Genomic DNA, 15,189 nt, shown 5'->3' on the forward strand with positions numbered 1-15,189 from the left:
GTGTTCTTCTTTGTCTCTTGTCATAGTCTTTATTTTAAAGTCTATTTTGTCTGATATGAGAGTTGTTATTCCAGCTTTCTTTTGATTTCCATTTGCCTGGAATATCTTTTTCCATCCCCTCACTTTCAATCTGTATGTGTCCCTAGGTCTGAAGTGGGTCTCCTGTAGACAGCATATATATATGGGTCTTGTTCTTGTATCCATTCAGCCAGTCTATGTCTTTTGGTTGGAGCATTTAATCCATTTACATTTAAGGTAGTTATTGGTATGTATGTTCCTATTCCCATTTTCTTAATTGTTTTCGGTTTGTTATTGTAGGTCTTTTCCTTCTCTTGTGTTTTCTGCCTAGAGAAGTTCCTTTAGCATTTGTTGTAAAGCTGGTTTGGTGGTGCTGAATTCTCTTAGCTTGTGCTTGTCTGTAAAGGTTTTAATTTCTCCGTCGAATCTGAATGAGATCCTTACTGGGTAGAGCAATCTTGGTTGTAGGTTTTTCCCTTTCATCACTTTAAATATGTCCTGCCACTCCCTTCTGGCTTGCAGAATTTCTGCTGAAAGATCCGGTGTTAACCTTATGGGGATTCCCTTGTATATTATTTGTTTTTTTTCCCTTGCTGCTTTTAATATTTTTTCTTTGTATTTAACTTTTGATAGTTTGATTAATATGTGTCTTGATGTGTTTCTCCTTGGATTATCCTGTTGATTTATTTATGGGACTCTCTGCACTTCCTGGACTTGATTGACTATTTCCTTTCCCATGTTAGGGAAGTTTTCAACTATAATCTCTTCAAATATTTTCTCAGACCCTTTCTTTTTCTCTTCTTCTTCTGGGACCCCTATAATTCGAATGGTGATGTGTTTAATGTTGTCCCAGAGGTCTCTGAGACTGTCCTCAATTCTTTTCATTCTTTTTTCTTTATTCTGCTCTGCAGTAGTTATTTCCACTATTTTATCTTCCAGGTCACTTTTCCGTTCTTCTGCCTCAGTTTTTCTGCTATTGATTCCTTCTAGAGAATTTTTAATTTCATTTATTGTGTTGTTCATCATTGTTTATTTACTCTTTAGTTCTTCTAGGTGCTTGTTAAACATTTCTTGTATTTTCTCCATTCTATTTCCAAGATTTTGGATCATCTTTACTATCATTACTCTGAATTATTTTTCAGGTAGACTGTCTATTTCTTCTTCATTTGTTTGGTCTGGTGGGTTTTTACCTTGCTCCTTCATCTGCTATGTGTTTCTCTGTCTTCTCATTTTGCTTAACTTACGGTGTTTGGGGTCTCCTCCTAGGTTTCAGATTCCTGTTTTTTTTGGTGTCTGCCCCCAATGGATAACGTTGGTTCAGTGGGTTGTGTAGGCTTCCCGGTGGAGGGGACTGGTGCCTGTGTTCTGGTGGATGAGGCTGGATCTTGTCTTTCTGGTGGGCAGATCCACGTCTGGTGGTGTGCTTTGGGGTCTCTGTGAATTTAGTATGATTTTAGGCAGCCTCTCTGCTAATGGGTGGGGTTGTGTTCCTGACTTGCTAGTTGTTTGGCATGGGGTGTCCAGCACTGGAGCTTGCTGGTCATTGAGTGGAACTGGGTCTCAGCCTTGGATGGAGATCTCTGGGAGAGCTCTCGCTAATTGATATTACATAGGGCCAGGAGGTCTCTGGTGGTCCAATGTCCTGAACTTGGCTCTCCCACCTCAGAGGCTCAGGCCTGACACCCAGCCGGAGCACCAAGACCCTGTCAGCCGTACGGCTCATCTGGTGGTGCCTGGCAACGTGCTCCCGGTGTTGAAAGTGGTGCCATCTGTGAAGTTGCTCGCAGGCCTGCGTGAGATGCCTGCCATTGTTTCCGCCAAGAGCCCCTGACCATCTGTTTTTATAATTCAAGTTAGAGTTTTTTTCACTTGACCTAGAACTCTTTTGCTTCTACAGATCAAGTAAGAATTGAATATGCTTGCCATCTATTTCATTTCTAGGAACACTGTGCTCAACTGGCCACTGCTACAGTTCTGTGTGAGTCAGACTTTGCTGACTTCTGCTTTGACTCTGCCCGTGACCTTGGTGGTTGAGAGCCACCACTTGACCTCTGCCACCCTGGGATCCAGTGTCCCCCCCCCCCTCGCTGCATTTAGGTTTCCCAATTCAGTGGCAGCAGTTCTCGCCATAGGGTGCCTTGGGCACATTGCTTGCCTTCCTTACGCCGCTGTCTCCTCCTCTGTATAGTGGGGATAATAACAGGGTTTTATTTGTGCTGGAACAGAGGGAAGAGATGGAGAAGAGAGGAAGGGGCTGAAGCAAGAAGGGGAACATGTAGGATGCAGAGAACCCTGGGCAGGATCAGATCCATTTACTCATCCAACAAATGTTTCTTGAGCACCTACTGTGTGCCACCCACCATGATAGCTTTTAAGGATAAAATCACAAACAAGGCAGAGGCAGCGAGTGCCTGCTGGGGCTTAGTGGCAGAAAAAATTTATCGAGCAATTGCAGCATGGTCTCAGCTCTTGGTTGGGGAAGCTCAGGACATATAGGAGCCTGACGCTCAATGAGGCTGCCCTGGACACTGGGTATAACCCTTAAATGTCCAGAATATACCTCCTGGCTCAACTCATTACACAGCCGAGGAGGGAGCCCCATCTTGGTGCTAAGGGCATGTGCAGGGCACACTCAGAGTTATCAACCCATCACTCCAAAGTAGTTCTCAATGTCTCCTCCCTTTGTCCATTTGCACTGCTGCTGTGCTGAGTCCCTGCAGTGGTCCTCTATCTGGTCCTGCCCTGCATGCCTGGTCCCCGGCAACCTCTCCACCCACCACACCACTCTCCACTCACCTACCCTGCTGCAGCCACACAGGCTTCTTGCTGCCTCCCTCTCAGCCTCTGGGCTTTTGCGTGTGCTGTTCCCTCTGCCTGAACACACTTCACCTGGCTGAGAACTACTCATCTTGTACACCTCCATTCAGTGTTCACTTCCTCTGCCATTCTCCCAGCCCCAGACCTTCTGAGGCTCTTCTGTTTTAGGTTCCTGCATCCCCAGCACATTCCTCTGCAGCCCTTTGCCCCGTTGGCAATGTCAATCCCCTAGGCACTGGGCTCTACCGGGCAGAGACAATGCCTGCCATGGTCACCATTGTAACCCCCTCCCGCATTGCCATGCCTGGTTCATAGCAATGCTCAATAAACATCCTTGATAGCTAAGCACAGCTTCGAAAGATGGTGCCTTTGTATTAAGCACATCATTCTCCAGGCCGAATTCTCCTTGTGTTTTGAGCAGCTTCTGTTTTCCAGCCACATTCAAACCATTCAAGATGCAGAACAGTACTGAGGGACCAGGGTGTCCATCCTCGCAGGACGTTGGAGAAGTGGACGTCTGCTTGTCCCTACTCCCCTCCCTTCGTTGGTCAGGGAGACCGTCTGTGTGCGAGCTGCGGGCCAGGATTTGCCTGAGCGAGCCTCTTCCACGCGTGCCCGCGGTGCACGCGAGCAGCCAGCAGGTGGCGGCAGAGAGACAGGAGTGGTCAACAGAAGAGCCCAGCTCAGAGCCGAGCCGCGGGAACCTACCGAGCCCGCGCTCAGAAGCCAGATCTCCCACCGACAGGCCGCTGGCTTCGGAAGGCTGCTGGGTCCTTCCTCTCTCCCAAGTGCAGGCAGAGCCCCCCTGGAGCTATGGCCAGCCCTTCCGGCAGCCCCGAGGACACGGGCAAGCTCAGAGGCAGGGATGGCCGGCAGAGGCGGGAGGAGGAGGATGCCCCTCCGGAGGAGAAGAGGTTGAGGCTGGGGCTGGAAGGAGGAAGCGTAGCGAAGGAGGAAGGAGAAGACGCGCCACGACTGGGCAGGGAAGAGACCGGCATCCAGACAGGTGTTGAAGACAGAGGTGTAAGTGAGCGGGGGGGCGCAGGAGGAACGGGGCTGGGGGGTGGGCAGGGATGCTCCCCGTCGGCGGTCAGGTCTAAGTTGATAATTGGGCAGCAACTCCTGTGGGTGGGCGGGCGCGGTATGACAGCTTGTGGGGACCTCCTGAGAAACTAGATGCTCCGTCGTTCGTGGCAACTCCCTTCTTGTTTATGTAGGATCGACTTGCTGATTCTCCAACGACGTCGTTGCTGGCTGGGAGACCCGTGGGCTCTGTGGTTGTCCAAAAAGGGAGGGGGAGCGCTGTGTCCTGGGGGCGTCCAGAAGGGAAAGGAGGCGGGGGTTTACTCTGAGCAGCACACCCCATCCTGGGCAGAGCTGTTTTAGGCGTCTCTCTGGGACTTTGCTGGTTGCCTTCCATCTGGTAAGGGGCTTGGGTGGGAAGTACCGGGCACAGGCTCTGCAAACCCTCCCCTGTCAGCGTGTGTGCCAGCGGCAGCTCACCAAGCCCCTCACCTGCCCCTCGTCTTCCTGTCACTGCTCCCAGGCTGGCTGGGCAGGGAGAGTTGAGAGAGAAGGCAGGTGGCTTCCAACCCTGAAGTCACTCTTCTCTCCTCAACCCTCCAGAGAAGGACAGTGAAGCAAAGTTCTGTGCATCCCCTTGGGTGCCGCCTAGCTCTGGTCCCCGCTAGCCGAGGGTACGTGTGCGGGTGATTTGTAGCATATGTGCGTGGATATGTGAGTCACCAGGTGTGTGTGGGATGGAGCTCCATGGGCAGCTTGACCTCCCCGGCCACTGCTTTCTGCTTCCTCTTCCGAATCTTCCAGTTGTGACCTGGCTGACCTTACATTTGGGGGTCACAAGTTTCTGGAGAACAGATGAGGACTGTCTGGACAGCTGTCCCCATGGTGAGGGCTGCCACCTTGAGAGTTTTAAATTGACAATGGGTTTGACCTTTTTGTTTCTTCCAAACGTTTTTATTCTTGACCATTTGCTTGGCTGAGCTCGTCTTAAAAATTTGATTTGTGACTAGTGAGCCCCACAAGGGAGAGGTCTCCTTGTTTCTCGTGAATCCACACAGGCGGCAGCAGCCTGTCTCCCGTTCAATAGGCTGCATCAAAGCCCGGCTGACTGCTTCACAGCCCTCACCTACCCGTGGCTGTGATTGTTCAGATCATGGGCCACCTGGACACCAGAACCAGGAGAATTTCTGAGATGCCAGGAGAAGGATAATATTTATGGAAGGTTTATTGGGACACATCGTGGAGAGAGTGGGATGGGATGTGTCGCAGTGTGGTGAGAGGAGAGATCCCAGGTCTGAGACACAATTATGCGGGCCATGCAATGCTGTGAAACTTCCACTGTCAGAAGCCCTCCCCTCCTCCTGTCACCTCCCTCTTTTACGTGGAACTTTGCCAAAGACCAGGACACCAGAATGGAATGAAGTGACTAAGTGCAGTGGGATGCTTAGGAATGTGGGTTTGGAGCTGGTCTACTCGGGTGTGAATCCTGGTTGTGGCCTTCCTTAACTGGTGACTGGGGGCAAGTGACTTAACCTCTCTGAGCCTTAGTGTTCTCAGTGGTGCAAAGGACATGTCAATAGGCCCTGTTTCATGGGGTTATTGTTCCTGAGGTTAAGTGAAGGTTATCCACAGAAAGCACTTAGCATTGCACCTGGTGTGTAGTATGTGCTCAATGAATGTGATTTAGTGCTGAAATTCTCTCTGTGCACCTTGCTTGCAGCCATGTTTGGTTCTGGGGGTTCATTACAAGAGATAAGGACCTTAGGCAAGACTCTGCATGGTAAATGCCTTTTGGAGGTTAAAGGATTTATGTGCAGAGGATGACATTTTTAAAAGGCAGAAACCCCACTGAACTTTTTGGTTCATGAAGGGAAATGTGGATACCATGGTTTGAAGGGTTATGTCATAACTGGACAGAAATCGTCCTTGTTTTCTGAAACTGAATACGATTGTCTCCTTTTGGGACACCTGGATCTTCTGGGAACAGTGGCTCCTCATGGAGCTGGTGTCTTGGTTTTCAAGTTTAAAGGCTGGCCAAAGCACAGGCTGCCCAGAATGCCCACCAGACAGATTCCTTTTTTTTTAGTTTCTATAGGAATATTCTCTTTAAAGAACCTAGAAGCAGTTTCAGGCTGGTGCCAGGAGCAGCAGCTATTTCTTTAAGGAGGAGAGCCATTTCTTCATTCACAGACCACGTTCAGATGCATCAAGAAAAACAGAATGCTTTTTCGTGGGATTTTGTCTGTATAGACCATTAGCTTGGCCGAAATGTCAAAATCATCTTTGTTCTTTAATAGCAGATTATTTTTGGATGTAGATCATTTTGGGCTTTTCTGTGCAGAAGCTGCATGGGCAACACCTCCCTGTCCATGTTGTATCTAGATGTTTTTGAGGATAAAATACCCTTTCCCATTACTGTATCCAGTGCTCTGGATGGTTGAGGTTTACATGTGACTGGTTGTCCCTCAGAGTGGCTCCTGGGCTCGGCTCTTGTCTTTAAGAAGGGTGTTGCTTCCTCTTCTGGCTGCTAGGGGATGCTTTTAGGAGCTAAACTGGAGCCCCATGATACCTCTCAGCACCTAAGTCCTGCTGGATGTGCGGTGGAAGGAGGGTGTGTGACTACTGAGGGCTGACCCTCCACCAGGGATCAGAAGTTTTACAGAGTCTTTTTGCCCGCTCCAGGACCAGTGATGCTGAGAGGGTATTGAAGAACTGGTCCTCCCAGAGCCTTTATTGATTCCTTTAGAGAGACCCCAGGGTGAATCTGACCCACAGCTCTTCCTGGAAGGAGAGAAAAGTCTTTCCTGTAGGTAATTGGTTATCAACCTCAGGTGTTTGTTCAGCTTTTCCCAAGATCAGGCAGCTTGGCATAGATTTCTGAGTTGTTGCTGAGCAGAGTTGAGCTTCCAAGGGTAATAACTCATCGGAATCCCCGAAATCCCCTGATAGACTGTCCACTCAAGAGTCCCTGGGGTTGAGACTAGAGCAGAAGTTTGTTGTCAGCATGGGGCTCCCTGTAGGGGTGAATCCAGACTGTAGGTCTTTCTCCTTCTTTCTGGTGATGGTCTGCACCTGGGTATCTCAACTTTGGCACTGTTGATATCTGGGACCAAATCATTCTCTGTTATGGGCAGCTGTCCTGTGTATCGTATGGATGCTTAGCACCATCTCTGGCCCCTACCCACTAGATACCCTACTCCCACTTGCGACAACCCAAAGGGTCCTCAGACGTTGCCTGTGGTAGCAGGAGAAGGCAATCAAAATCACCTTGGCTTAGAGCCACGAGTCTACACTTGCAAAAAATATTTGGAGTGTGGGTGTTGAGTTTGGTTCCCTGCTGTACCACTTATGAGCTATGTGGCCTTGGGAAGTTTATACAACCTCCAGGGGCCTCAATTTCCTCATCTATAAAATGGAGATAATCTCAGTGACAGGTTATGTATGCATTCAACAAAACAACAAGATAATAAATAGAAAATGCTTGGAATAGCATTTAGACCCAGAAAAAGCACAAAATGGTCATCTCTGTTTTTAATTATTTGGGTGACTCAGACTCCGTCCTCCATCCCCTTATCCATTGGTGACATGTAACGGGGGGTACCGTCCACCTAAACCTCAGATTGGATTCGGGTAGCACCTCAGCTTTCCGCATGGAACTCATTGGCATCCCCCAATTTCCTCCTTGGTTCTGGGGGTGCAAGATTCCAGGGAGCATGGGTGTGGGTAGGCAGGCCAGATGGCAGGAGGGGTTCACTCCCACAGTGGAGAGGTCCAAAGCTGGTTGCCGAGACAGGGCGTTTGGACCAACATCTGGGTTTCAGGATTCCTGTTTGAGCACAGCTGGACTCCACAGGGTGGAAGCTCTCTCTGCTGAGATATAGATATTTCCCTGGTAACGATCTCTCAAGCTGACATGAAGACATGGCCACCCACCGGAGTGCAGTGTGTCTGCCACAGCTCTTCTGTAATTTATGAGGCAAGCATCTGTGGAATGCTGTGCTGGAGAGGGAAATGGCAGGTTTCCTCGTCCTCCAAGGGCCAAGAGTGGGGTGCAGGATGGTGGAGGGTCCTTGGAGGAGGAAGAAGGCATGGAGGGTATTCCTTTCAGCAGGAACAGAGAAGCACAGGCTGCATGCTGGACAGTTCAGACCCCTCAGCCCCTGGGGAGGTGGATGCCTTTGTGTCTGGAGTAGTTTTAGCTGTGTTGACCTTGGCTTTAATCATTTTAGAAATATTTAACCCCAGCGCTGGCAAACTGGAGCTTGATTTGGGCTTCTCAGCTGGAAAGAGTTGGACTGCAAGCCAGTGTCTTCCTAATTTAAAACATTTCAGCATGATGGTCATTGTCCCTTTGGGTCCTCTAGAACATGACTTGGAGCTCAGGGAACACGAGGGAGACCATTTTGGGGGCTGGGACAGGAGTCTCTGCCAAGGATGCTTGTGGCCTGGATGATGGTGGTGGTGGTGGTGGAGTTGGTGTACCTGAATTGAGGACCTTGAGTTGTGAACCTTATGAGATACATTTCAAAGGATTTAGGATCTATTGGGTATTGGGAATGAGCAAGATGCAGAGTCAAGTCGACCTCCAGAAAGGCAGGGAAGACCATAAATTTGATTATGAACTCTGGCTGACCTTGCTCTGAGATCCAGGTGGCAACATCTAATGGGTAAATGGGTCGGGGATGGAGATTCAGACTTGAGGGTCATCAGTGTTGATGGTAGTTGAGGCCAAGAGGACACCCGAGATTGACTGGGGAAAGAGAAGAGTGGCAAGAGAAGGGGCTTTACTATAAGCCTGGAAAGTCTTAATGATGAGAGGAGAAGAATCCATGAGAAAGGTCGGAGGACCAGCAGGAAGAGAATGTGTGGCTCCACAGACAGGAGAGGGAGAAAGACAGGAGTCATTTGTGTTGAAGAGAGCCCATTGGATTTAATATGTTCATTGGCTCTTGCTGGAATTTTAATAGAGGCCAACTGGGGGGTGGAGTACAAAGATTCACCCTAAGTCTGGACACTCTAGCACCCAACCATGGTGTGTGCAATGAAACAAAGGACACTCCATGGTCTTGACCCTCTTGTGAAACTATAGTTTGTGTGTGTGACTCCAAAGCCTCTGTCCTCTTAAAACACTCAGCTGTCACTTTTCCATGCTACCTTGGAAAAGGACCCAGCCTTGGTGGAGAGCCCTGGCCTGGCTGTGTTCCTTGGCACAAGACGGTGTCATGGGGAGACCCTCACCTCTCTACACTGGGGGCCACTTGCCTTTTTCATTCCTTCTCCAAGTATTTGAGCAGCTTCTGTGGTGCCAGGTGCCAGGCTAGGTGCTGTTCTACAGGATAGATCAGTTCCTGTTCTCCTGGAGACCCTACTCTAGTGGAGGAGACAGATTCTGGTCCATGGGCCTAAGCCACCCCTCACCTGTGTTTGTAAATAAAGTTTTATTGACACACAGCCACACCCATTTACGTGCATATTGTCTGTGGCCACTTCCCTGCTACAATGGGAGAGTTGAATAGTTGGAGCAGAGACCGTATTGCCCACAAAGCTGAAAACATTTACACTGAGAATCTAAGGTGCAGGGTTTTGCACTCCCATGGTGTCCCATGGGGACATGAGTACAGCAGCCCTTGAAATGCACACAGTTCTGAGCTGGGTTTGCTACAACTACCCACCTTGTGGGACCCCAGAGGAGATGGAGTCAGCTCCCCTACTCTCAACTTTTTGGGTCTTTGGTGTCAGGGGAAGAACTGAGATTCTGAGTGGGCTTTCCTTATCCCTGTGGCTGAGCACCAGGCTAGTGCTGTCTGACTTTTGGATGGGGGCAAGAAAGGAGGGAGGGAATGGTGACTTGGTGGCTCCCTCCTAAGCATCTCTCTAAGATTGGTCCCCAGTGAGTGTTCAGGGTCCCACTTTGCACAGCTGCCAAAATCTGGTGAGGTCAACCTTCTTGGCGCTGCGACTCTGGGGTACAGAGCCTCCAAATCACTAAGAAGAGAGAGAAAAGAACGGTGTTTTTTTTGCAAGCACAAGAACTTGGATTATTGAAATTAACATTTACCCCAAAGTTTTATAATGTCTGGGCATGCATATTTAAGCATCTGCCTCAAAATCTCTCGCTAATAAGCAGATGGTGCATTTAATTCCCCCCTTTTTTTTGTTCTCTGAGCAATACACAGCTTCCTGCACTGCGTTCCTTGCAAGCAAACTGCACATGGAGGTGACAGTACTTCTGACCATCAGCACAGATCCCCCGAGAGGCCACTGAGAGCCCTGTATTTGTGGGGCTGCTGTGAGGAGGAGCTGGCCTTTTCCCTTATCAGCTCCAGCGGGAAGTTGTCAGGTTGCTCACAAGTCCACACAGGGCTCCTGCCTTTGCTTCTCCAGAGAGTCTCAGCTGCATCTGAACCCTAGACCTCACTGGCCAGAGGGCCAATGTCCCAGGCAGGGTGCAGTCTGAAGTGGGAGGGGGCCTGGGAAAAGCTGCAGGGGAGGAACTCCAAAGAGTGGGTAGAGGCAAAGAGGCAGAGAGAAGAGCTGGCATGCAGAAGCAAGGACCTTGAAGGCACAAAGGAGAAAGGTGGATTTCCAAAAACAGAGAGAAGAGTAGACACTATTAGCGTGCTCCAAGTGTGGCTGGGTTTTGTGAATTTTGCTTGTTTCCTTCCCCCTGGCTCGTCTCACTGTGTTCCAGGGTGTCATAGAAACAGGCTCTCAGGGGCTCTGTGCAGCTCCCGGTTCCGAGGGTCTTTAGGGAACGAAGGGGCTGCCCAGTGGGTTCCGTTGGCTCTGTGGCCCCTCCTGCCTGGTCCCTCCACCCTTGACTGTGTGCGGACCTTCCTTGCCTTGCCTGTCAGACCTCCTTCTGGGAGAAACCTGGGCAGGGCTTGTGTCTTTGCTGTGGGGCTCTGTCTTGCATCTCTGTATAAGGAAGTCTTTGTGACTTGGAAACGTGTTGGCTTAAATTGGAAGGCGTGTGATGCCTGGGAGGGAAAATCTACTGCCCTTTTCATTTTTCGTTTTGATTCCGTGTTCTGTGTTGTCCTGATGGAGTGGTAAGCCCTGGCCTCTAGGAATCAGGCTGGATGAAAGCATCTACATGGTCTGAGTATAATTCCTTGGCTTTTGTTCTGCTTATTAGCAATACACATTATTATTTGCTCATTGTAAAGAATTTTAGCAGTACAAGTATATATAAAACAAAAAGCAAACAACTCTTTTATCTGCCTCTCTTCAACCTTGCTTCTCAGAGGTGACACCAGGAGGGGAGGGGTTGACATATACCCTTCCACACCTTTCTCTTTGTAGTCAAGCATATATAGTTGCACATAAATAGTTTAATCTTTTTAAAATAAAAATGGGATAATGCTCCATTTACTGTCTGGAAAAGCTTCCTCTTCACTCAATGATGTGTCTTTGGCATCATCTCATGGTGAAACCTGGGCTCCACCTTGCTCTTAAGGCAGGTATTCTGCTGTGTGGATGCACTGTAATTTATTTGGCCGACCCTAGATTGATGGGTCTTTGAATGGTTCCTGCTTCCTCCCTGTTACAGATGGCATTGTGATGAATATCCTGGCACACATGGCTTGGGGTTCTGTGCCTGTGCTTCTCTAGGAAGTTTCTAGGGCCAGGATATCCAGAGGCAGAGGGGGATCTGTGCTGAATTTGCATCCTGGTTAAATATCTCCCTGCCTCCCCAGCCCCACAAGACTCACGTGTACCATCCTCTAAAGGGGTCATCCTCTGAAGCCTGAAGGGCACTGGTCAGATGGCATTGCCCTCCTCACTTCCACTGGGGTCAGTCTACACCCTGCTGCCCCTGGGGGCCCAGCTATCTTACCAGCTCCTCCTGGCAGGACCCGGCTTCTAACTGTGGCAGGTGACCTTACCCGAGGGAAAGTTCACTTTCCCAAACATTCTTGGTTATGTTACTGTAAGTTCCAAGGTTGGCATGTGTCTCCTCCAGACCTTGCTGCTTCCCACCTGTGTGCCCTTGAGCAAGCCATTTCAGCTGTCTGATCTCAGTTTCCTCAAATGTGAAATGGAGATAATACAACAATGACGGCTGCCTCCTTGGCTGTTCGGAGGATTCAAGGAAATGACCACCAATTCTGCGATGTTTGGCTTGTTGTGCATGTTCAGCCAGTGCTGGGCAGGTCATTGCTGAGTTTTCGGCATGCTGGTCTGTGGCTTTATCAGGGGTATGTTTTTTGTGTCGAGCCCAATGCCAGGCCCTTAGTAGCTGCTCAGTAAACGCTTAGTGAGTGATTGGCAGGGACGGAGATTGGGGCGGAGGCAGCGAGAGCAGACGAAAGGCAACGGGCTCATCAGTGAGCCGCCAGCTAGTGGGCTCCAAGGTGAACCTCCGTCCTCAGAGCGCCTTGCCCCTTGCTATACTTGCCAAGCACACAGGGCTCTGCTGTGTCTTCCAGGCCAGAGCCCAGGCAGGTGCTGGTCAGTGTCCTGGTGCATCAGGGCACCTCCAGCCCCAGCTTGGTCCTGGATGCCAAGTGGCCCCAAGGTGGCTGGGACTCTGCTGTTTCTGAGCCCAGACACAGAAGACAGGGAAGTGGGGGGAGGCAGCACCCACAATTTGGCCCTTTCTTCCCCTTTGCTTTGAACCCTGCGAGGCACGTGGGCTTGTATGTGTGCATGTACGTGTGTGTGCCTGTATGTTGGTGTTTTTGTGCGTGTGTGACCTTCTCTGTGAGTTTCCAAGTCTTGGGTTGTTTGTGCAGGACTAGGGTTGCCAGATTACATGCAGGAGGTCTAGTTAAACTTGACTTTCAATTTAACATTTTTTTTTAAATAAGTGTATCCCAAAGCAATATTTGGGACATACTTACACTAAAAAATAATTCGTTGTTTATATGAAATTCAAGTTCGAACAGCATCCTGTCTTTTTACTTGCTACGTCTGGCAATCCTGTGGGGGGTTGTGGGTATGTGTTGGTGTATCTCCACATGAGGGACTGTCTGTAGGCACCAGGATAGGGGTGGAATGGGAAGACCGTCCAGGGCCGCTTAGTGGCCCAAAGTCTGTGGGGTTGGATGCTCTGGTTCCTGGGCCTGGGCAGTGCTCCCCAGCACCCACCTCCCCCTGCCACCTCCATTGGTTTCTCTCCCATCCCTCTCTAAACACAGGGCAAAAGCTGCCCCATCCACCCTTGTTTGGAACACAGCCGCCCATCCAGATGAGATGCAGTGTGCCAGATGGCTGCAAAGCTCTCCCCAGCTCCCTCTGCAAGGGGCCTGCAGATGAAACGGAAGCCCTCGTCTGCACGGCTCCCCCTTCCAGAAAAGCCGGGACGACAGACACTCCTCCTTCCTGGCGATTAAACTGCCCCGTGTTTTGCCAAACAAATAAAGCCCTTCATTTCTACCATAAACTTGTTCACACGCGTGGGCTGATTGATCCACCAGTGTGCCTGATTCATCAGGTCTCTCGCTGGTTGGGACGAGAGGCTCTTCTCTCAGGCCCCAGTGAAGAGCTGCCTAATTTCCATCTGAAAGACTCCGTAGAAACCAACCACAGCATTGGAAGAAAGCTGCCTCTTCCCCCTTGGCAGGTTCCTCGTTTTTCTTGATATTTGACTGTGATTGAGGGGGCATTTCCATCCGGCTGGCTGGGGGCTGTCAAGGAGGACATTGGACTTGGCCTCTGAGTCCACTGCAGCCCTTCATGGGAAAAGCCAGGAAGGAACCTTGTCCTGTGTTACTGTTAAGTCTTTTACTGAACTCGTTATAGACAAGGTCTCTTTCCTTGCAGCTCCTCTGTGAGGCAGGTGCTATGATCATCTGCATGCTCACTTGCTCTCTCTAGTGTCTTTCAAACTCCTGTACACATGCTATGCTCTTTTCTGCCACAGGGACTTTGCACATCCTGCTGTTTCTGCCTGGAGAGCACTTTCCCTCCCCCCTTCACCTGGTAAACATCTCATCTGCCAGCTGAGTCACCACTGCCTCAGGGCAGCCTGGCCACACTGTCACAGCAACTCCTGTTACCTGTTCTTATAGCACCAGCTGTCTCTCTGTTTAGATTTGGCCCAACTAGAGATAACTGTTTCTTTGGGCATGACTCTGTGATGAATATCTGCCTCCTTCTACACTATGATCACCATGAGGGTAGGGGCCATGCTTGTTCTTGATTCCCACTGTGTTTCTGGTGTTTAGCATACGTTCAGGTAGAATTTGATTAATGAATGAGGCATACCCATTTTACAGATGAGGAAACTGAGGCTCAGGAAAGTTACACAATTTGCCTGGTGTTATGCAGTCACTCAGAGGTGGGGCTGGATTTGAACCCACCTGGTTGGTCTCTGGATGCATGCTATTAACCACTTAACTGTGGTAGCTCTCCAACTGCAGAAGTGAGAGAGATTATGCAGGACATGTGTTGCCAGAATCCTAGGGGTCCTCTAGAAGGTGATGTAGGAACATATCTGCCTATGGACCTTTTTACTGTTGCATAGAATGCCCCATTAGGCATTGCACAGAATGCCCCATCTTTCTGTCTTACCCTTAGCAAAGCCCTTTGTAATATTTGAAGAGCAGTTGTCGGTGTGGGAGGATGGACCCTATATCATATTTAGATCTCGTGGTCTGCCTGGCTCCCTGATCTTCTTTAGCTTTAGTTATGCAAAATCCACACTGTCTCTTTTGGTAGATGTTCAGTTTCTTTTCCCTCTTCAAGTTTGCTTAAAACTTGATTCCACAACTGAGGCCTGCTCCCTATCCCCATCCCTTACCCAGGCTGACTTGGATTTTGTCAACAACTACTCCAGCCTTTGGTGAAGGCCAGATTGAAGGAAAGCTTTAAAAAAGAGGATGTGTGAAGAAAGTGAAGCTACCTGATGGGTGGGCAGTCACTAGGGTCAATCCAAAGGCTGGAAGAAGGGCTGACTTGGAGGACTGGAGGAGTCTCAGGGCTGAGGGTCAGGTCCAGGTTGACTAAAGGGGCTGAGTCTGCCGGGGTGAACTTCGAGTATTTAATAAACCCCTCCTTCTCATGGGTGGGGAATAATTGATGAGACTGCTAAATTTGATGGGGATTAAAGATCCTTTGGTGGAATTTACCTAGAATGCCAGCAGTGTGACACCACCAAGGCATTGATTATTGATTGCCCAGCTGTCATCAGTTCATCAGCCTTCAGTTCTAGCCGTAATTTGCATTAATTATCAAGGCAAGTTTTTACTTTCCTAGTCAATAAAGGCGGTGTTCAGAGAGCAGTGACCGAGGCTGGGCACTACCCAAAATGATGTGTATTTCCTGGGCAAGCTTCTTGCCTGCTCAGCCACAGGTGGAAATACATCCTAAATAACGCATTTGCTT

The 15,189-nt window shown here is 49.5% G+C and overlaps 1 protein-coding gene across 1 annotated transcript in view; it reads left to right on the plus strand.

Moving 5' to 3' along the window:
• Positions 1 to 3,594: 3,594 nt before the first annotated feature.
• LOC307198491 (uncharacterized protein) overlaps positions 3,595 to 15,189 on the plus strand; it is a gene marked incomplete at its 3' end in the record, with an annotated part of 332,027 nt that continues 320,432 nt past the window's right edge. Inside the window, exon 1 of the mRNA XM_079945461.1 lies at positions 3,595 to 3,858. Within this exon, the coding sequence (XP_079801587.1) occupies positions 3,649 to 3,858 (210 nt within the window). The 5' untranslated portion in view covers positions 3,595 to 3,648. The remainder of the gene's footprint in view (positions 3,859 to 15,189) is intronic.

Source organism: Stenella coeruleoalba, assembly GCF_951394435.1.
Source record: "Stenella coeruleoalba genome assembly, chromosome: 15".
Classification (NCBI taxonomy): Eukaryota; Metazoa; Chordata; class Mammalia; order Artiodactyla; family Delphinidae; genus Stenella; species Stenella coeruleoalba.